This window comes from Aegilops tauschii, chromosome 6 (genome assembly GCF_002575655.3).
Source record: "Aegilops tauschii subsp. strangulata cultivar AL8/78 chromosome 6, Aet v6.0, whole genome shotgun sequence".
Classification (NCBI taxonomy): Eukaryota; Viridiplantae; Streptophyta; class Magnoliopsida; order Poales; family Poaceae; genus Aegilops; species Aegilops tauschii.
Window position 1 is genome coordinate 369,142,064 of NC_053040.3, and position 22,290 is coordinate 369,164,353.

General features: G+C 46.6%; 2 protein-coding genes and 3 pseudogenes across 5 annotated transcripts; 2 read left to right on the forward strand and 3 right to left on the reverse strand.

The window, feature by feature from the left end:
* Positions 1-749: 749 nt before the first annotated feature.
* Positions 750-4,079, forward strand: LOC109747849 (tobamovirus multiplication protein 3). Its single transcript, XM_020306893.4, has 8 exons — positions 750-1,197; positions 1,755-1,845; positions 1,934-1,986; positions 2,074-2,238; positions 3,005-3,123; positions 3,343-3,460; positions 3,552-3,629; positions 3,736-4,079. The coding sequence occupies exons 1-8, from the start codon at positions 1,042-1,044 to the stop codon at positions 3,832-3,834; spliced, it is 879 nt and encodes a 292-aa protein (XP_020162482.1). The 5' UTR covers positions 750-1,041; the 3' UTR covers positions 3,835-4,079.
* Positions 4,080-10,228: 6,149 nt separating this feature from the next.
* LOC109747852 (uncharacterized) lies at positions 10,229-15,643 on the forward strand. 4 transcript variants are annotated; one of them, XM_020306898.4, is made up of 2 exons: positions 10,229-11,084; positions 15,319-15,643. In XM_020306898.4, the coding sequence occupies exon 1, from the start codon at positions 10,360-10,362 to the stop codon at positions 11,053-11,055; it is 696 nt and encodes a 231-aa protein (XP_020162487.1). In that variant the 5' UTR covers positions 10,229-10,359; the 3' UTR covers positions 11,056-11,084; positions 15,319-15,643. The 4 variants fall into 4 exon arrangements, with proteins under 4 accessions (XP_020162487.1, XP_040248588.1, XP_040248589.1 ...); XM_040392654.3 differs by lacking the exon at positions 15,319-15,643 and adding an exon at positions 13,287-13,601; XM_040392655.3 differs by lacking the exon at positions 15,319-15,643 and adding an exon at positions 12,918-13,214.
* LOC109747851 (probable methyltransferase At1g29790) lies at positions 11,435-12,911 on the reverse strand (annotated as a pseudogene).
* LOC109747853 (probable methyltransferase At1g29790) lies at positions 13,716-15,303 on the reverse strand (annotated as a pseudogene).
* A 548-nt stretch (positions 15,644-16,191) lies between the features above and the next one.
* On the reverse strand, positions 16,192-20,267 carry LOC109747854 (uncharacterized; annotated as a pseudogene).
* Positions 20,268-22,290: the final 2,023 nt, after the last annotated feature.

Genomic DNA, 22,290 nt, shown 5'->3' on the forward strand with positions numbered 1-22,290 from the left:
TGTGTTCGTTGTACTGCCATGATCGAAAATGAATAGACCGAAAGTTTTCTCGCAAAAAGAAAAAGAAAGAACCAGGGCGATCCAGAGACTCACGAGGAGCAAATTTATCCTGGTGTACGTCGCTACCACCAGCGGACATGGGATCCAAACTACCGCTTGATACACAGATCAACGGAGAGCAACGCCGCCCTCATGACGGCACCACCAACACCGACACGGGAGAAGGGAAGTGGCAGATTTATTTCTCCAGATCGACGACGAACCCTTCTCCAAATCGACACTGACATGGCCTAATCCTACCCTATCTACACGCCTAAAGAAGATGAGCGAGATCCTCACCTCCTCCCGCCGCCGAAGCAAGCGGGGAAGGCAGGGATCCGCTTCCTCATGCGGCGGGGAGAGGGGCCTCTTGCAGACACTCCTTATTTCGCTTTCGAATCTCTCGCACACTGAGTTGGTCTGTTTATTTCTTCTTCTAAATGTTAAAAATTCGACGTCGGATTTTTAGCTTTTGCCAGCGAACATCTAGATTTGACATATGAAACAGATAAATTTATCACGCCGCCGTGTAAAATTTACCAAGTTCTAAAATAAAACTATCATGTAGTGTAAAAAATTATCAGGAAAATTGTCGTGCTACAGTAAATAATTGTACTCGTTTGATCAGGATCCGACGTACCTGAGGATTCTTTCCTTTTCTTTTCTTTTTAGGACAACAAGAACATAAAAGCTGATGTTTCCCCGGACTCGGATGGGCTCCCGAGCCGGAGTCCTAATTCTAGCCAAGAACGCGGGCGCAGATATAAGCAGAGCGCGGCTGTACCTGCACTACAAAACTGTACCAAACACGTCGGCTCCGATCCAACCTGTGTTCCCCCTCCCGTCCGAGCTACGAAGGTGACGCGAGCCGCCCCTACAAATCCACGTCGCCGCCAGCGGCACCACCAGATTCCCCAAGCCACCCAATTTTTTTGATTCTACTACCGGAGAGGAAGGCCGTCTGTCTCTCTTTTCCAGGGATCTCCGTGCAGCCTGGCGGCGATGGCGGCGGCGGCGCTGGCACCGGCTCTGGCGCCGGTGCCCTTGCCGGCGGCCTTCGCGGGGTGGTGGGAGCACGTGAACGGCTCGCCGGCGTGGCAGGACGGGATCTTCTGGGCCCTCGCCGCACTCTACGGCCTCATCGCCGCCTCCTCCTTCGTAAGCATCCAATCTGTCCTCGGAACAAACCTGTACCCCTTCTACTGCTAGGTTGGTGCCCTGGTGGCAAGGCAAGAGAATATTTGGCAGGAGTACCGATGAATAAATTTGTGATGTCACAACCAGCGATTTCACTAGAGAATAAAGGCTGTTTTTATTTGCTTTGTCGCTTCAGCATAATACTAGTGTTTTGTGTTAAAGCCGATAGTGCCAACGAATAGCATCTCACAGAGCTTTAGATCAATCAAGGGAAAACTGTGATTCCGAATACGGATTGGTGGCCAAGGACCTGTGTTGCTTTCATGCTTATCTCTCTAATCCATGAAAACCTTGGCGGATAAGAATGCGTTGATATCATCCGAATTATGCATATAATTCTATGAACTGTCAACTGTAAATACCTCGGTTCCTTGCAAATGAATAAATAAATATCTTAGGTTCTACTAGTAAGGTTTATACTTGCCACGTGCACATGCCAATGTTTACAGCTTGATGAATAAATTTACTCGAGGAAGAGAAGGCAATATTAAAACTGAGCTATGTTTGTGTATATGCAGATCCAAGTTGCCAGAATACAGCACAGAGTGCCTGAATATGGATGGACAACACAAAAGGTCTTCCAGTTCCTTAATTTCTTGGTTAATGGAGGTACATTGTTCAGTCTCAACTGGGGTAAAAGTTGCATCCTCATTTATATCCTGTGTAATGCTAATTTTACTCCGTTGCTAATCTGCAGCAAGGTGTTCCATCTTTGCTTTTCGTCGCCAAGTGCAACTAGTGAACCCTCAGGTTTGGATGCCTTCATTATTTTCTGTCACTCGAATGAAATATTCAATTTGATTGACCAGAGTTCTAATCGTGTTTATTTTATTTCAGATCTTTCAGCATGTTATTCTTGATCTGCCGGGGCTTGCATTCTTCACTACCTATGCAATGTTGGCACTTTTCTGGGCTGAAATATCTTATCAAGCACGTGGTCTAGACACTGATGGCCTCAGATCAGGTTTCTATATTATTAATGGTGTCGTTTATGCAATGCAGGTAAAGTAGTTTTTTTAATATAAATTTGCACTATTTGTTACTCCCTCTGTACCAAAATATAAGACGTATGTAACGTCTTTTGAACTGCAAAAATGTCTTATATTTTGGTACATAGGTACTCCCTCCGTATTAAAATATAAGATGTTTTTGTTGTTCAAATTGAACTGCAAAAACGTCTTATATTTTGGTATAGAGGTAGTAGTATTTTGTATAGTTATACGAGAACTGTCTGACCCTAAACCCTATACATGTCAGGATGTTTTCCCTTTTATCGTACTGGTTTATTTGTGAAAACTCTTTTTAATATGAAAAACTATGATACACTTGACCATCGGTTAGACCAATAGTATATGTGGGTCATGTATGTCATGCATTTCGAGGTTTAACTTTGACCATCAATGAGACCGATAATATATATGGGTTCTGTACTTATCTGCAATGGAAATTATAGCATTGAGGCAGATAAATTATATTGGTGGTCAAAGTTATGTGTGGATGCCGTATGTTTTGTCAGAGGGAGTAGTGGATATCTGGAACAGTATAACAGAAACAATGCATGAAGGTAATAGGGAAATAGTTTGCACTTAGTCATTTATTGTAGTCTTTGATGGTTGATGTTTTTTAATTAAATACTGACCCCTCACATGCCTGTTCTACATGAGTTCTTCTCACTTAACTAACTGCTCTGTTCATCTGTTTTTATTATGTGTGCTCAATCACCGTTTGACTGCCTTGGCTGAAAATACTCGAATACATTTGCTTTCAGGTTTTGGTGTGGGTATTGTTGTGGTTGAATCCAAATCCATCTATGCTTGTGCTTTCAAAGTTATTCATTGCGGGACTGTCATTTTCCGCTGCCCTGGGTTTTCTGCTGTACGGAGGGAGGTAAGAATACCTCTTTCATAAAGTTTGAATTATGATTCATTTAGATCATGTTTACAGTCAAATTAATTAGTGAGGCTAGCCGCAGTCTAGTAACGGTTCTGTAGTTTGGTACTGTAGACTATACCCATTTGGTTCAGGGTTTGATCTATTTAATTATACAATACAACTATAACACTATGGTTACTAACTGTATCCGTGTGCTTCTGATTTGTTTGGCAGGCTATTCCTCATGTTGAAGCGTTTCCCTATCGAGTCTAAAGGGAGGCAACAAAAGCTGAGCGAGGTCGGCAGAGTGGCCACTATTTGTTCCTGTTGCTTCTTGGCAAGATGCGTAATGGTAAGGATGTCTGTCCTCCGATCCTTGAACGAGATTGCAAGTCATATGGTTCATTTCTCACTTTTGCTGACGCACTTTTGTTTTTCTGCAGATGTGTTTCGCTGCCTTCAATAAAGATGCTGATCTGGATGTTCTTGACCATCCAATTCTGAATTTCATATATTACCTCGTATGTGTGACTTTTGCAGCCCATAGTCACCACCTCGTTTTATTTTTTGCCTAGTCTATAAATTGAAACCATCATTGGCATTGATGTTAACCTCTTTTTTCTACAGCTTGTCGAAATTGTTCCTTCGGCTCTTGTCCTGTACATTCTGCGGAGGATCCCTTCGAAGCTAAAGCTCGCACATTACCATCCCCTCAGCAGCGGCTAGAGATAAAAGCGGTGTCCCCTTCTGAGCTGAAATATAGAGATGTTGCTGCAAACATAGCTGATTGCGACCCCAAGACTTAAAAAAGGCTGGTCTATGGTCTGATCGTTCAAAATGTGTACAGACAGGGATCTGAAATCTACGCGTTAACTTACCTTGTGTAGCCGCTAACTTGGTAGTTTAAGGGTGCTAATTCCATGTACTTAATTAGAGATAATTGCACGTATAGTCACGGAAGTTGGCGGCAAGGTCCAACATGGTCTTGGATGTTGAGAAGTGATCCAATACGGTCCTGATACAAGGAAATACGTTGCCAATACGGTCCTTGATTTTGGACCGACAGTCCTGGCTCTACTTGTCGCATACATATCGCGTATTCTCTCGTATGACATGTCTGTACGGGGCCATGCCTGCCAGGGACCCACATGTCAGTGGCGCCAGAAATAACAAAAATAATATGGGCCGGCTTGGCGAGGATCTCAAACTGGCGACCCCGGGCTAAACTTCGCCCTGCGCTAGCCACCGCACAAAGTATATTTCTCTGTTCAATATAGGATGCACCGCCTAGTAAATAAATCGCGTAGTCTTTTTCGCTGTAGCACGCACAGACTTGTAGATGCACATGGTTTCGAACCATAATTTTTTTCTTTTCCGTTTTTTCTGCTTCATTTTTATTTACTTCCTTTTCTGTTTATTTTAACGAAATATTTATATGGTAACCGTGTGGTAGATTGCGAAACTGCCACACGCATCCAGCTCCGTCAGTTCCCTCCCGATCTCATTTCTTTCCCGCACGTCCTCCCTGACCGACCTCCCGATTTCTTTCCTTTCCCGCACGCCTCCCGATCTCCTTCCTTTCCCGCACGCACCTCGCCTATGACACTCATTGTTGAACAAGCTAAGAGAAATACTGTTTTTGACATGTTTTTGCCTTTAATATGTTAGCACTGAAAAACTTTTTGTTTCAAGCATCGTGGTAACTTTGATTACTGGGAATAAATTTGTTGAACCCGCCCCCCGGTAATTTCTGTAAATAGCACGATAACATTCACGCCATAGACCTGATAATTTAGATACAAACATCGTGATAACTTTAACCATCGCGGAAGACAAATGTGAAAAGATACCCGATAATTTATGTGTAAATAGATGATAATATACGCAGCGCACATCTGATAACTGAGGTAAAAACACCATGGTAACTTTGACCGTAGGGATTTTTTTTGAAAAGATACTCCAGTATCTTCTGTGTAAATAGCACGGTAGTATATATACCTCCCTCCCCTGGCATTTTTATGTGTAAATAGCATGAAAAACATATGCACTGCGATAACTAAACACCATGATAAGTTTTTGACCTGGGGGGGGGGAGGGGAATTTGCTGAAACATACCCCTGATAAATTTTGTGTAAATAACATGATATTTTAGCACTACGGGCTTGATAGTCTACCTAGAATCACCATGATAACTTTTTGTCCCAGGAAAAAGTTATTTAAAACATCCCCAATATTTTTTGTGTAAATAACATGATAATATAAGCACCGCATAACCGATAACTTGCAATATAAACATGATGGTAACTTTTTTACCGAAGAAAAATAAGTTGTTAAAAACATACACTCGCCTTGCGCGTGGGCCTCTTGGATGAACACAACACATGGCGTGCCACCGGAAAGTCACATAATGTTTAGTGTCATGAAGGGAACACGTGCTATAGGCATGATAAGTTACGCAAAAACATCGTGGTAATTTTTGACCTATGGAAAAAGCTACCGAAACACACCCAGGTTTTTAGGTGCAAGTACCATGATAATATACGAACTGTAGACCCGGTAACTCATGTACAATCTCCCATGGTAACTTTGACCGGGGGGGGGGGGGGGGGGAGGTTGATGTACATATACCCTGATAACTTATGTGTAAGTACCACGGTATTTTACACATCAAAGACCTTATAACTTGTGTACAAAACACAGTGGTAACTTTGAAGGGGTGTAGTTGTTGAAGCATAGTACCTAGTACGTTCTATGTAAATAGCACGGTAAGTTACGCAACATAGGCCTGATAACTTGCATACGAATACCATGGTTGAAGGAAATATGCCCTAGAGGCAATAATAAAGTATTATTTATTTCCTTATATCATGATAAATGTTTATTAGGCTAGAATTGTATTAACCGGAAACATAATACATGTGTGAATACATAGACAAACAGAGTGTCACTAGTATGCCTCTACTTGACTAGCTCGTTGATCAAAGATGGTTATGTTTCCTAGCCATAGACATGAGTTGTCATTTGATTAACGGGATCACATCATTAGGAGAATGATGTGATTGACTTGACCCATTCCGTTAGCTTAGCACTCGATCGTTTAGTATGTTGCTATTGCTTTCTTCATGACTTATACATGTTCCTATGACTATGAGATTATGCAACCCCCGTCTACCGGAGGAACACTTTGTGTGCTGCCAAACGTCACAACGTAACTGGGTGATTATAAAGGTGCTCTACAGGTGTCTCCAAAGGTACTTGTTGGGTTGGCGTATTTCGAGATTAGGATTTGTCACTCCGATTGTCGGAGAGGTATCTCTGGGCCCACTCGGTAATGCACATCACTATAAGCCTTGCAAGCATTGTAACTAATGAGTTAGTTGCGGGATGATGTATTACGGAACGAGTAAAGAGACTTGCCGGTAACGAGATTGAACTAGGTATCGAGATACCGACGATCGAATCTCGGGCAAGTAACATACCGATGACAAAGGGAACAACGTATGTTGTTATGCGGTCTGTCCGATAAAGATCTTCGTAGAATATGTGGGAACCAATATGAGCATCCAGGTTCCGCTATTGGTTATTGACCGGAGAGGTGTCTCGGTGATGTCTACATAGTTCTCGAACCCATAGGGTCCGCACGCTTAACGTTACGATGACAGTTATATTATGAGTTTATATGTTTTGATGTACCGAAGGTTGTTCGGAGTCCCGGATGTGATCACGGACATGACTTGGAGTCTCGAAATGGTCGAGACATAAAGATTGATATATTGGAAGCCTATGTTTGGACATCGGAAGTGTTCCGGGTGAAATCGGGATTTTTCCGGAGTACCGGGAGGTTACCGGAACCCCCCCGGTAACTTAATGGGCCTTGGTGGAAGAGAGGAGAGGAGGCTAGGGCAGGGCCGCGCCCCCCTCCCCCCCCAGTCCGAATAGGACAAGGAGAGGGGGGCGGCGCCCCCCTTCCTTCCTTCCCTCCGCCTCTTCCCCCTTCCACTCCTAGTCCAACATGGAAAGGGGGGGAGTCCTACTCCCGGTAGGAGTAGGACTCCTCCTGGCGCGCCTCTACCTCCTAGGCCGGCGGCCTCCCCCTTGCACCTTTATATACGGGGGCAGGGGGCACCTCTAGACACACAATTGATCAACGATCTTTTAGCCGTGTGCGGTGCCCCCCTCCACCATATTACACCTCGATAATATCGTAGCGGAGCTTAGGCGAAGCCCTGCGTCGGTAGAACATCATCATCGTCACCACTCCGTCGTGCTGACGAAACTCTCCCTCAACACTTGGCTGGATCGGAGTTCGAGGGACGTCATCGAGCTGAACGTGTGCTGAACTCGGAGGTGCCGTGCGTTCGGTACTTGATCGGTCGGATCGTGAAGACGTACGACTACATCAACCGCGTTGTGTTAACGCTTCCGCTTTCGGTCTACAAGGGTACGTGGACAACACTCTCCCCTCTCGTTGCTATGCATCACCATGATCTTGCGTGTGCGTAGAATTTTTTTGAAATTACTACGTTCCCCAACAATGGTAACTTTGTCCCGAGGAGAAATCATGTGGTAGACGTGAAGAAGTGGCAGTTTTCTCGGGGGTGGGCGCACGAGATGTGCGGGAGAAGCAGGTTTCTCGGGCGAGCTTGCGGGGTCGTTTGGGAGGAGGCGAGGTCAAAGGACGGGGGATCGTGTGGTACTTAAAAATGAAAGAAGTAGAGGTGTGACAGTTTTGCTTATATGGCACATGTGTGCCAAATATCACAGTCCTTTTTTAACAAATCACATTTTTCGAAAATAGTTGAAGTTTCAAAATTTGGTCACAGTATACGAAAATATTAGAACTTTAAAAAATGTCTCCATTTCCAAATTTTTGTTCACGCAATCAATAAATATTTCAATTTTTTATTTTTTGGATGTTCAAATGTTTCTCAGTTATAAATTCTTGTTCTGAATCTCAAATTTTGTTCAGCAATTTTAAAAATGCCCCCTTTTCAAAAAATGATCCGGAATTTAAAATAACATTAGTGTTTTTGATGAATTTTTGTTCAACAATTCTTTTTTCATGTATTTATCTTTTCTGTATCTCTCACATGCAAGCACATATATTGATGAAATTTTACATAGTTACATTACACAACTATAAATGCATATACATAAAATTTTAGAAATTTTCAGGCATTAAAATCCATTTTTCTTAATTAGAAATAACAGGCGCAATGTGCTCATGCTCCAAAGCCATTATTTGCAACATGTTGAGCAATTGAAAAAATATTTGCAATTTTTTTTGGATTTCCAGATTGTTCTCGGTTATAAATTCTTGTTCTGAATGTCAAATTTTGTTCAGCAATTCATAAAATGATTCGTAATTTAAATAATGTTAGTGTTTTCGATAAATTTTCGTTCAACAAGTCTTTTTTTCATATATTTGTCTTTTTTGTATCTCTCACATGCAAGCACACGTATATTGATAAAATTTTGCACAATTATATTACACTACTATATTCTATACACGCATATACATAAAACTTTTGGAATTTTTCAGGCAGTAAAAATCCATTTTTTTAGTGAAAAATAACAGGTGCAATGTGCCCCGTGCTCCAAAGCCATTATTCACAACATGTTGAGCTATTCAAAAAAAAAATTACAATTTTTTTTCGGATTTTCAAATTGTCCTCGGTTTTAAAATCTTGTTGTGAACCTCAATTTTTGTTCAGCAATTGACAAAATGTTCCCCTTTTCATAAAATGATTTATTTCGCGGCTATCCTAGCATGCGTAGAACAAATCGCAAGAATAGGATCCTTCTGTTTCGTTTGTTGTAACGTACGCGTGTGCTGCCGTCTTTCATCTGGGCCATAGCTTAGAAAAAGAAAACAGGCTCGTCCGGCTCAAAAAGACCATGTGCACCTTATTAGTAGCAAAGTCCTACTGTTTTTCGCAACAAAAAAAACAAGTATGTGCGTGCTACAGCGGAAAAGGTAACGTGATTTATATACTAGGCCGTGCAGTCCTATAGAAACCAGTTAAACATAATTACTGTGGTAGCTACAGCTCGGAAGTTCGGCCCGTGGTCGCGAGTTCGAAACCTCACGACGCGTTTGTCTTTTTGTTATTTCTCACGCCATTAACACGTGGGTTCTAGGCAGGCGTGGCCGCGTACTGACGTGTCATACGATAGAATACGCGATACATATGCGACATGTAGAGCCAGGACTGTCGGTCCAAAATCCAGGACCATATTGGCAACGTATTTCCTTGTATCAGGACCGTATTGAATTACTTCTCAACATCCAGGACCATGTTGGACCTCGCCACCAACTTTCAGGACTATACGTGCAATTATCTCACTTAATTACTGTTGGTGTGATTAGAAATCAAGCATCTTCACTTGTTGAGCAGGCAAAATTCCTCATGAAGCTTTTTTTGTTTTGAAAAACACAAAGCTTTATTCATTCAAAATAACAGTTTGCATAGTTTATGAGGGGGTACAATTTTGCTTAAATGTTCCTCAAACCAATCAAAACACAAAGAGGGGGTACAATTTCACTCAAGGCAACCTTATTAGCTTCCTTATTACAATGTTTGAAAGTAGTGAGAGAAAAATCACAAGCAATGAAATAGAAAACGTTAAAAACAGTCACCGCCGCTCTATCAGAACGTCCTCCATTCTTCATGATTATCAAAGTTAATAACGAGGCGATTACACCCCATCTTTTATGCAAGGGATAGGCCAAAAGTTAGCCAAGGCTTCGGCTATCAGGATGTTCGCGCACCAATCAATTTTCCAATTTCCTCTAGCAATGAATTTGCCGTTATCATACCTTAGGACAACTCAAAAGAAAAGTGTAAGTGTATTCAGTCGAAAAGTTCAACTGAAAAATGTAAGGACGAAATGTTAAATCATGTGCAGAAAAATTAAATAATCTTATGTCCATTTTAGGTATTTTTAATTTGTGTACCCCTAAAAAAATTCAATTTTGTGTGCATGACACAGTAGAGGAGTACTATTCAGTTTTAGTCGGTTTTCATCGAAAGAGAAAAAGGAAATAAAAACAGAAGTAAAGAATAGTCGGAGGCGCCGACGCCACCAACCGCCAGGCTACCAAACAGCGTACCAACCGAAATTTTAATTCTTTTCTCCAGCAAACAAAACAAAACTCCGCCGTTGCTCTCTCCACCTCTGTTCGTTCGTGACTTGCAAACTCAAACCTTGGTAATCTCCGCGCCGCAAAAGAAAACCCTAGCCGCCGCCATGGCCTTCCTCGCCGGCGCAGCCTCCATCCGCAGCCCCTTCGCCCTCGTCTCCTCCTCCCGGCGCCGGTACGATCTACCCACGGCCGTGAAGGCCACCACCAATTCGAATTCGGTTCCTCCCCACCCAATCATCTCCTCCCTCCGCCTCGCCGCCTCCGCCGCGGTCCTCCTCGCGGCTACCTCACCGGCCATCGCGTGCACACCGTCCCCGCCTCCGCCCCCCGCGCTCACCGTCACGGTCTCGCCCGAGGACGCCATCCAGGACGACTCCCACCCCTTCGAGAAGCTCATCGTCGAGACCGCCGCCCTCTCCCGTTTCGGCGGCGCGGAGGCCGCGCGGGCCCGCCTCTCTGCCGCCGGAGGCGGCGAGCAACATGCCCGGCTCCTCGCGGCGCAGTCGCTCTTCGTGGACGGCAAGGCCGACGAGGCGATCGCCGCCTTCGAGGAGCTCGCGCGGGAGGACCCCGGCGACTACCGCCCCCTGTTCTGCCAGTACGTCCTGTACTCTGTTCTGGGCAGGGCGGCGGAGTCGGAGTCGATGCTCGAGCGCTGCCAGGCGATCGCCGGCGACAAATTAAGCGCCAATTTGACAATGCCGATCTCGGCGACCAAGGAGGTGGAAGCAGGAGAGGAGGCAGATGCTGAGCCCGTGACAGAGAAGACGGAAACAGAGGCGGAGGGGGAGAAGCTGTGAGTGCAGTGGATTTGGAATCGCCAAATAAGGTAGGCATTTGCTCCCTTCCATTGAAGGAAAAATATAGGATGGAACGCCATGATGCTCTAATGGTACAGTAGAATCATACAAACGGAGAGAAATTCGAAACGGCAATTCCTGTTTTGCAGTTCTGATATGTAGGCTAAGAATTATGCAATTTACATGGTTTGAGAATAAGTTGAAGCGATCATGGCAAGGTGATCGATTTTGATAGTGTTGATAAGTACAGTCTATGCTTATGCTGTACACCACTAATTTGTGGAATGGATACATTGCTTCATTTATTTGTTCTCTTACATCATGATGAAATTGCTGGAATATAATGTCAGGGAGTGAAAAATCTATAGGAAATGGTCACCTAGGCCGTGGGCTTCTCGAGCAGCGCTGAGAGGTACCACTCGTTTCCTCTTGATCCCTTGGTCCAGCTTCCGTCTGGCATTCCACCGCACCTTGTTGAAACCTATTTGATTGATCATGGACACATATGTCGTGTTCATTTGTGTGCCGAGGCAGAAGAAGTGGTCGAGCCAGAACAATCCTCCAGGCCTCAGCACTCTGTAAATGTCGAACAAGGTGAACTCTGAGCATGGCATTGGGGATCCAGTGGCTAAGCACATGCATCGAATGCACAATATCGAGCGTGCCATCAAAGAACGGTAGCCGGTGCGCGATGCTCAGGTGCATGGGGACAAGACCCCGCGAAGCTATGAAGCTATTGAATGGGCCACCGAAGTTCATGGACGTGGTCACTACGGTCACCCCACGCTCCTGCATCCGCGCAGCGAACGTGCCTGACCCACCCCCAATGTCGAGCCCGATGCGCACTGTGCCATTTGGCTTTGTCGCAAGCACCGCGTCGATGGAGTATGAGAGTGCACCGTCGTCGCGCATCCACCGGCCCTTCTCCCGGCCGCTGAGCAGGTCGAAGCAGTCTTTGCAGTCGTAGGAACCCTTGGTCTTGCGGCGGTTAACAAGGCAGGAGTAGTTCTTGCACGTGTACGCGTCCCACACGATGCTGGTGTCTGGCGGCGTGGCCCACAGGCTCGCCGGCAGTGGTGTGGGCTCAACATACCCTGCCGGGCGGCGTGGCCGGCATCTCCGTCGTGGCAATGGCTCGCAGCCCTTGAGCATGAGCCGCTGTGCAAACTGCTCATCGGACGGACACTCGCCACCGGGCTTGTAGTCCATATAGCGCTCCAGCTCGTCCGGGAAATGGCGGCACGCTTGCCCCACTGTCGGGAACAGCTGATCGGACCCCAGGTTCTTCGTGAAGCCTAATGGCAGTTTGTGGGGGTCGACGGCCAGGTGGAGCTCGCCGGTGAGCTCCCATTGCCACAGTCCATCAACCCCCACATGCTTTTGCTCATCCCTGGCGGCTGCCATGTCGCTCGCAGTGGCCTTTAGGCCCAGGAGCGTCTCGACAAGGGAATTTGCCGTGGCGAGGTGGTCGTGCAGGTGCATGAGCTTGTCGTGGCTCGCGGCCAGAGCGTAGTCCGTGATGTTACCGGAGTTCCAGAAGGGGACGCTGCGGTCGTGCTCGCCGGAGCCATTGTCGACTTCGTAGCTGGCATTGGAGAAGAGGAGGAAGGTGGCTGTGTTGGTGGCGACGACGATAAGTAGAACCAGGGCCCTGGACCTGCAGCTCTTGTGCTGCTGATCTCTAGGTTTCCTGGACATGTGGTAGTCCATGCTGCGCATGTTGCAACAACTAAAGCAGCACAAACTGGAAACTCAAAATGCCTCTTCTTGTTCTTGTGTTTGTAAAGAGGATGATGCTTTATAGAAACTGTGCTATCCTCACCTCACAGTTGACAGTTTAGAACTGGGGTGTTGCTTGACAGGTGAGAAAAGTAGATGGGCTCAAGTTGGAATCTCGTGATTCAACGGCTCAATGCTGGTGATTCGGCTAGGCTCATGGACTTTCAGTATGAGCGTGCATTGTTCACTGAAACCCGGCGCTTAAGATGAGCCAGTGGGCTTTGACGCGACAGTTAGGATACTTGTGTGGATGCTCGTCATCCGCCCTTCAAGGCATATATATCATACTAATAATAAAGATTGCTGCACTAAGAAGTGTAAATAGTTGTGACAATGAAGCATGTTCTTGAGGCAATCTTAAAGAGTCTTCCAACACATCAGCACAAGACAGACACTAGGTAAAGGTTGGTTGCAGTCGTCGCTGCATAATTGTTACTACTACCGTCTTGCAGAGCACATGGCTGGTAATTCCCTCTGCTCGTGATGGCCGGCGACAAATTCAGCGCCAATTTAACAATGCCGATCGGGAGAGTCTGTGACAGAGAAGATGGAAACAGAGGCGGAGGGGAAGAAAATGTGAGTGCAGTGGATTCGGAATCACCAAATAAGGTAGGCATTTGGTCCCTTCTGTTGAATTGAAGGAGAAATATAGGATGGAACACCATGATGCTCTCATGGTACAATAGAATCATACAAACAGAGAGAAATTCGAAACGGCAATTCCTGTTTTGCAGTTCTGATATGCAGGCTAAGAATTATGCAATTTACATGGTCTGAGAATAAGTTGAAACGATCATGGCAAGGTGATCCATTTTGAGAGTGTTGATAAGTACAGTCTATGCTTATGCTGCACAGTGCACACCACTAATTTGTGGAATGGGTACATTGCTTCATTTACTTGTTCTCTTGCATCATGATGAAACTGCTGGAGTATAATGTCAGAGAGTGAAATAGCAAATGGTCACCTAGGTAGTGGGCTTTTCGAGCAGCGCTGAGAGGTACCACTCGTTCATCTCGATCCCTCGGTCCAGCTTCCGTCTCGCATTCCACCGCACCTTGTTGAAACCGATTTGATTGAACATGGGCACATACGTTGTGTTCATTTGCGTGCCGAGGCAGAAGAAGTGGTCGAACCAGAACAATCCTCCAGGCCTCAGCACTCTGTAGATGTCGAACAACGCGAACTGAAGCATGGCATCAGGGATCCAGTGGCTGAGCACATGCATCGAGTGCACGATGTCGAGTGTGCCGTCGAAGAACGGTAGCCGGTGCGCGATGCTGAGGTGCATGGGGACAAGACCCCGCGAAGCTATGAAGCTATTGAATGGGCCATCGAAGTTCATGGAAGTGGTCACCACGGCCACCCCACGCTCCTGCATCCGTGCAGCGAACGTGCCCGACCCGCCGCCAATGTCGAGCCCGATGCGCACTGTGCCGTTGGGCTTCGTCGCAAGCACCGCGTCGATGGAGTATGAGAGCGCACCGTCGTCGCGCATCCACCGGCCCTTCTCCCGCCCGTTGAGCAGGTCGAAGCAGTCTTTGCAGTCGTAGATCCCTTGCTCTTGCTGCGATTAGCAAGGCAGGAGTAGTTCTTGCACGTGTACGCGTCCCACATGATGCTGGTGTCCGGCGGCATGGACCACAGGCTCGCCGGCAGTGGTGTGGGCTCAGCGTACCCTGCCGGGCTGCGTGTCCGGCACCGCCGCCGTGGCAGTGGCTCACAGCCCTTGAGCATGAGCCGCTGTGCGAACTGCTCGTCAGACGGACACTCGCCGCCGGGCTTGTAGTTCATATAGCGCTCCAGCTCGTGCCGGAAAAGGCGGCACGCTTGCCCACCGCCGGGAACAGCTGATCGGAACCCAGGTTCTTCGTGAAGCCTAATGGCAGTTTGTGGGGGCCGACGGCCAGCTGGAGCTCTCCGGTGAGCTCCGGCTGCCACAGTCCGACGGCTCCCGCATGCTTCTGCTCGTCCCTGGCTGCTGCCATGTTGCTGGAAGTGTCGTTTATGCCCAGGAGCGTCACGACGAGGGAGCTTGCCGTGGCGAGGCGGTCGTGCAGGTGCAGGAGCTCGTCGCGGCCAGCGGCCAGCGCATACTCCGTGATGTTGATGTCGCGGAGCGACAGCTTAGTCGAGTTCCAGAAGGCAATGCATCGGTGGTGCTCACCGGAGCGAATGCCGATTGCGGAGCTGGCGTCGGAGAAGAGGAGGAAGGTGGCTGTGTTGGTGGCGACGACGATAAGTAGAACCAGGGCCCTGGACCTGCAGCTCTTGTGCTGCTGATCTCTAGGTTTCCTAGACATGTCGTAGTCCATGCTGCGCATGATCCAGCAGCTAAAGCAGCACAAACTGGAAACTCAAAACGTCTCTTCTTGTGTTTGTAACGAGGATGATGCTTTTATAGAAGCTGCGCTATCCCATTATCTTTTTACTGCTAAAAAATGTTCATAGTCCAACCTCGCCTCACAGCTCACAGTTTGGAACAGCATGCAGGGTCTTTGGACATCAGTCAGAACTGGAGTGTTGCTTGACAGGTGAGCAAAGTAAGATGGGCTCAAGTAGGAATCTCGTGATTCAACGGCTCAATGGTGGCGATTGGTAGACTTGAGGACTTTTAGGGGGTGTTTGTTTCCAGGGACTTTTTTTGTAGGGACTAGAAAAAGTCCGGGTGGTGTTTGTTTCCAGGGACTTTTTTATGTAGGGACTAGAAAAAGTCCCTCTTAGAGACTTTTTTACCAAACGGGAGGGACTTTTTAGGGACTAAACTAGGCATTTAGGACTAAAGGAAGAAGACTCTCAAGGAGAGTCTTTTTGGGACTTTTCCAATAATGCCCCTCCATGCACCCATTGGCCCGCCACCCCATGGTGTTGTTTGATTGTTATTTTTCTATATACTAGGGGCAACATGGTCATTTAATAACCTCTAAGAAGGAACTAGGGACTTTACAAACAGGGATGGACTTTTTAGGGATTAGGGACTTTTTAGTTGAGACTAGAAAAAGTCTTAGGACTAGAGAACCAAACACCACCTTAGTATGAGCGTGCATCGTTCACTGAAACCCGGCGCTTAAGATGCGCCAGTGGGCTTTGACGCGACAGTTAGGATATTTGCGTGGATGCTCGTCATCCGCCCTTCAACACATATATCAGTATTAATAAAGATTGCTGCATTAAGAAGTGTAAATAGTTGTGACAAAGAAGCATGTTCTTGAGACAATTTTAGGAGTCTTGGGACACATCAGTACAAGACAGACACTAGGTAAAGGTTGGTTGCAGTCGTCGCTGCACCCAAGAGTTACTACTACCGTCTTGCAGAGCACATGGCTGGTAATTCCTTCTGCTCGCCGACGACCAGAACTTCATACGTACTTTGTCTTGGATTTCTGCAGGGAAAACATGGCGTTTATTTAGAGAGAGAAGAAATGTCTGAAGTGAAAAAAAAACGCCGTCAGCTAATTGGCACTAGGATTTGTGCACGGGCTAGGTTGTTGCGTACCCCAGACCGTGACCCGCCGATGCGGAGGTTGCCCATCTCCATGCTCAGCGCGCTCTCCACTTCATCGAGCTCGATGACGGCCTTGACGATCGCGCCCGAGAGGTCCGTGTCGTCGTTGGCGTTGAAGAAGCAGCCCCTCTCCTTGGCGTCCGCCACTATCTTCTGCCACACCGTCTTGCTGCTCACCAACGTGGTCGCGTTCCCCACGATCCACAGACAGTGCCTGCGCAATCAAACACAACGACAACACAAAATCACATGCTACTTACTCATGGAGAAAAATGCTGCAGGCAAACCGGGGACGGGGAGCTCGACTCGACTCACTTGGCCCGTGTGAGCGCCACGTTGGTGCGGTTCACGTTGTTGAGGAAGCCGACGGAGCCGGTGCTGTTGCTCCGCACGGTGGAGAAGATGATGATGTCCTCCTCGGCGCCCTGGAACCCGTCCACCGACCGGACCTTCACCGAGAACCCGCCGTGCGTCTCGTACGTCTTGCCCAGCTTCTCCTGGATGGCGCGGACCTGGCCCTTGTACGGCGACACCACGCCCACGCTCAGCTTCCTCCTCGTCTCCACCGACTCTACGCGCATGCACAAATCTTGGATGGTGAAAGAATTCATCCATGGATTCAGAGTGAAGCTAGCTAGGTACCAGCGTGCGTACCTCGGAAGAGCCTCTGCACGATCCGGGTCACGGCGGCGACCTCGATGGTGTTGATGAGGCTCTTGTCGTGCTTGCCGGAGCTCTCCTTTCCACCTTCGATGTTGATGAAGGAGTAGGACCCGTACATCGGGCCGGTCAGGTGCTTGCGCTCGTAGTCTCTGCGCAGGACGTTCTCACCGTCGTCGATCTGGCCGCCGTAGAAGCTCGAGACCGGGAACTTGCTTATCCCCGGGTGCATCCTGTACTGCACATTAAGAAGGTGCTTGGGGTGCCCCAGCGAACTCAGCCTCTCGAACAGGCTCCTCCCGAAGTCGGCTTCATAGCACACCTGCACGCAACGAAAGAGTTAGCTAGCGATCAACGGCCAAAACAACCAACAAAAGCACCAAGGACAATGCCGGATCACCTGGCTCTTCACGAGCGCCGGCAGCTGGTATTCATCGCCGATGAGAACAGCGAGCCGGATCCCAGGAATCTGCAGAGGTATCATCGACTCGCACTCCTTGAGCTGCGCCGCCTCGTCGACGACGAGGATGTCGAACGGCTCCGCCTTCTGCAGGTAGTGCAGGCGGGCGGAGCTGGACGCGGTGCAGAGCACGCTCTTGCTCTTCTGCAGCAAGAACTCCTCGATGGACCGCTTGTCGAAAATGTCCGGGAGGTCGAAGTTGTTGGACAGGTAATTCAGCTTCTCGATGCACTGGGCTCTCGCCTGCTTAAGCTCTGAGCGCACGCTGTCTTCCGCGTATGACACCAGACTCTGAAACAGGCAGCTGTTCTTCCCGTCCGACGTATCTCTGAACAGCGTCTGCAGCTGCTTCTCTGGTTCGGACTGCACTTGTTTCCCAAAGTCTGTAAGCAGGTGCAGAACCTCCGTCATGCAACGGAAATTCTGTCTAGATGTGGCGGATCTTGGGAGATCGTCGCAGAAAGTATCGATGCAGGTGCGCAGATCATCCTTGATTCGTTTGTAGCTACTCATGAAATATTCTTTGAACGACTGTATCTTTATGCTCTTCTTATCTGCTTCCTTCTTAGTAAGATCCTCCTTCATCTCCACCACTTTGTTCTTCGCCTTCTTCTTCGCAAGTTCCTCCTTTTCCTTCTTGGCAAGTTCCTCGATCAGCCTTTTAGTCTCCTCAACGTAGGAAGCATACTGAACCAAAGGTTCCTCGAGAATCCGTACCATGGAGCTCAGGCAACTGGTCCACCCTGAACTTGGCATCAAGCACTTCTGGAGACGGCGAACACGCTTCTCCAGGAAGATCTTCGTGAGGTCCTGGTCGACGTTCATCCGGTCCTCGTTTCCGAACAGCACAACATCACTCAGAAAGCAGCCATTTCCACCGCCGGCGGAGGATTCCTCGATGAGGCTGAGGATCCGAGAAGCCACCTCCACCACCGCAGTGTTGGTCGGAGCGCAGGTCAGCGTTCTGTGGTTCTTGACCATCATGGACAACAGGAGGGTGCTGATCGTCTTCGTCTTCCCTGTGCCGGGAGGCCCCCATATCAGACGCACCGGATATGTACCCTGCTGCTCCATTGCTGAAACACAGTCAAGTACTGCCATCTGCTGTGACTTGTTTAGCCTAAATTTCTCAAGGCCAAGTGATCTGTCTGGCAAATGTAGAGGTAGTTCTGAACTGTCATCCTGGCCAACCAACCAACAGAAAAGAAAACACACATTACATAGCTCAGAAGATGTAGTTCCTAAAAGATGAAAATAAAGCATGTCGAAGGTAAATTGGAGTACAAACCTTTGGTGCATAATTGACAATCTTCTCAATGATGCTGGTGTTGCTAAGGCCAGCAACATGCATGTCCAGTGCATTCCATATACGATTGTACGTTGTCATGTTGATCAGGAACACCGCGACGAGGGGCGGCACCAGGTCTCGTTTCCCGCCTGACAGCCTCACTATCGCATTGCCGTTGGCATCCTCTGCTTTCAGTACCGAGGCAATCACGTAGGGCACCTTGCTGCGACCCAAGTCCGAGATGTGCCTCGGCTTCCGATCCAAGAACACAAGTATGTCTGCATCCTTGAGGGCATAAACTTCCCCCGGGTTTGTGTTCATAGGGTCAGCCTTCTTGACCAAGATGCTGAAGATGGACTGCTTTGAACAAAGCTCGTTGATCCGTTTCACTTCGGTGGCTGGTGCGTGTTTGATACACTCCAGCGCAGAGTAGAGATCGGCACGAGTTTCTTCAATCAGTGGTAGGGTAAATGATCCCATGTACTCCTCTAGTGAAGTGAAAGTTCTTGGTACCTTCTTAACCTGATGTAAATGCAACAGAATAAGGCTAGAGCACATAACACAGAATGCCGGACTGAGCCAACTGTGCACAACAAAACAGTAGTACTCCTTACAGTTATTAAGAAAACTAACATATTTACAGCTATTAAGAAAAGCTTAATAGATCCAAGAGAACGATTGAAGAACAAAATATAGGAGATACATAAGAAGAAACCTAGCTGGTCCATGAATTGTATGGGCTTCAGGGCGAATATATTTATATTTGTTCCATGAATGTGTATTTGAACTTTACAGTTTGATGAACATACTATGCTCAGATTGATAGATCTTTTATCAAGCCTTATTGACCAGTTATGTTTCCTTTCAGACGTACACTGGTATTTTGGCACGACGCATTTCAGATACTTATTTTCTAACAAAAACCAAAGCATTTTACATAATCCTCTAAAAGATGTACTGAAAATTCTAACGGAAACGAAGTGCATGCTTTGACACTAAAACACCTATAACAAATCTGTCTGCACAAAAGATACATGCTTATTTTTTGACGATCGAACATGGGTTGATTATTCAGAAGTAGAAGAGGCATCTGCTAACTTTCCTATGTAACACCTAGGCAATCATCTGGAAAACAAAGGAAGATAAACAGGTAGAACAAGCCAACTGAGAAGAATTACCTTTTTCTTGAGAAGATTCCTGTTGCGCACCTCCTCAAGTGACCACGAGAACATCTGCTTCTCCATCTCGGTCTGCGTCCACATGCTGTACCTGCTATCATTTGCCGCCCGTGCCGTCAATTCGCTTCCCTGCCGCACGAGCACGAGGTCGTCGTCGTCATCGTCACTGTCGTAGCTGTAGAAGCTCATCTTGCCACTCCCGCGCCGCCGGGCTCCGGCGAGAGAAGCTTTTGATCGGTCGCAGGCTTTGCAAATGCGTGGGGCTAGGTTTCAGATTGCAGCAAGGTGTATCGCCGTCGATGATGGATATATAAAAGGGCACGCACGCACGCACGCACGGGAGCAGGCCAGTGAAATTCCGTCTGCCTGCCAATTAATTCTGGGTTGGGATGCGAAGAGCCAAACGCTTAAGGTTGATTACGCGTTTGCACGTTTCAGCTTCCCGGCAGCCGCATCGAATAGGACGAGTAGAGGGGAGTACTAAAAGATGGAGAATCAAATCCTAACCGTCAACTGATTGAGGGTGAATTCGAATAGTACTAAGTTTTTTTTAACGAAACTACTTTATGGACGACAGTTTGCTAGCCGACCCTTGCACAAAGACTGATCCAAGGGTGCTAATCCATGCATCAGACGTAATGAAAGGCTCAGCCCAGTCATTGTGCATAAATCGTACAGATAGTGTCGTGTGTGTAGCATTGCTTTTTTTAAACACTTCTTTAAAGCGCGAATAGTGCAAAGTATTTTTGAGAGTTCATATTTCGCCCTCTCTCCTTCCAGTCTAGAGAGTTCCATACATTCTATGCATGCATTTCATGCAAAGTAAAATGAACCATGCTTGCACCTATATCCTATTAGTATGTTATAATATGTTGAAACTCGACCTTTTATCATTTTACAATGTGACATGCTTTGTACAAGAAGTATAGGGTTACAGTTAAGAGATAAAAGCTCCTCAATACAAGGCTCTGTGCCGCCGTATTTGTTCCTTACGAAACTTTGATGGAATAAACTCCTTATCTCCCATCAATGACTGGATCTCAGCAACAAGGAGTTTATTCGTGTGATGGCGTTGGTTCATGAAAGTCTTGCAAGTAGACCATCTTACATACAATCATGAAAGTCAACAATGTGAGCATAACTCACAAAATTAGACACAACTACAGTTAAAGCGGTATGGCTTCGTGAACACTTTATGGACTTGTCGGTGATTGAGAAACCCACGTCAGCTATCCTTATGAACTGTGATAATCAAACTATAATTGTCAAAGTGAACAATTCAAATGATAAGGTGAAGAGTTCAAGACATGTGAAAATAATATTATAATATATTATAATGTTGAACTCTCCAGAGTAATGACGCTGGATTATGTTCCAACTACTAAAAAGTCTGGCAGATCCTTTTACAGAAGGTTTATCAAGGAATGTGATAGACTTTGCATCAAAGGAGATGTGTTTGAGACTCACAACAGTTGTCGAAAGGGAAACACAACTAATGTGATCTTTGCAGTTGGAGAGAACATTTAATAAACTCACTTCGTTGAAGATGCAATTTTCTCGCTAATACTGTAAGACACGTTGATATGTGTTATGTTTGCTTATGAAAGTGAAGATGCCAACCTATAGGGTTGTCTTTAAAGAGCACGCCTATATGAGCTAGACTACTGGTCATAGTCTATGAGATCGAGTAATCTTTAATAAACTCATGAAAAGACAAGAGTACGACTTATATGCTCCACATGCATGGTAGCCATGACACCGGTAGCGACATTCAGTAAAATTTGTTAGTACAGGACTGACAATTTAAGGCCTAGTCCATCGTTTGGTTGTGAATAATTTTAGTTGCTTGAGTTGTCAGTCATGCAGTTAATATCAAATAATACAATTGAAACGAATGCAATCCGATATGTCTATTAGATCTGATGGGAATTATTATATCTTATGGGCCTCGACCCACTAAATCTTGTGCCTCGGCCAAGTAAAAATTATTGAAACTGAAAGGCCCTTTTGAGTTGAATGGTAAGTGTATAAGTTGAGTATTATATTGCTAGTTGAGGAAGAGTGACACCAATAAAAAAGGTGGGTTGTTCCACTACTTCTTGTAGCACGAGAAAATAGAGCAACACCGCGCACTCATTCACTCAGTTCACGCCACGCCATTGAACACGCCTACGTCGCGGCTCGTGATTTGAGTTCGAGCTAATGTTTATGGCTTTATGCGCCTTGCTGGAAGAAATAATTTTTTGCACAACAATGCATTGTCTAGCTCTGGGTGTATGTGTCAATACTTGAGCTTGTTACGAATGCGTTTTATACTTCTCGAGAGTTCTTCCACCGCATGTTAGTTGCATCTCTTCACTCTCCCAT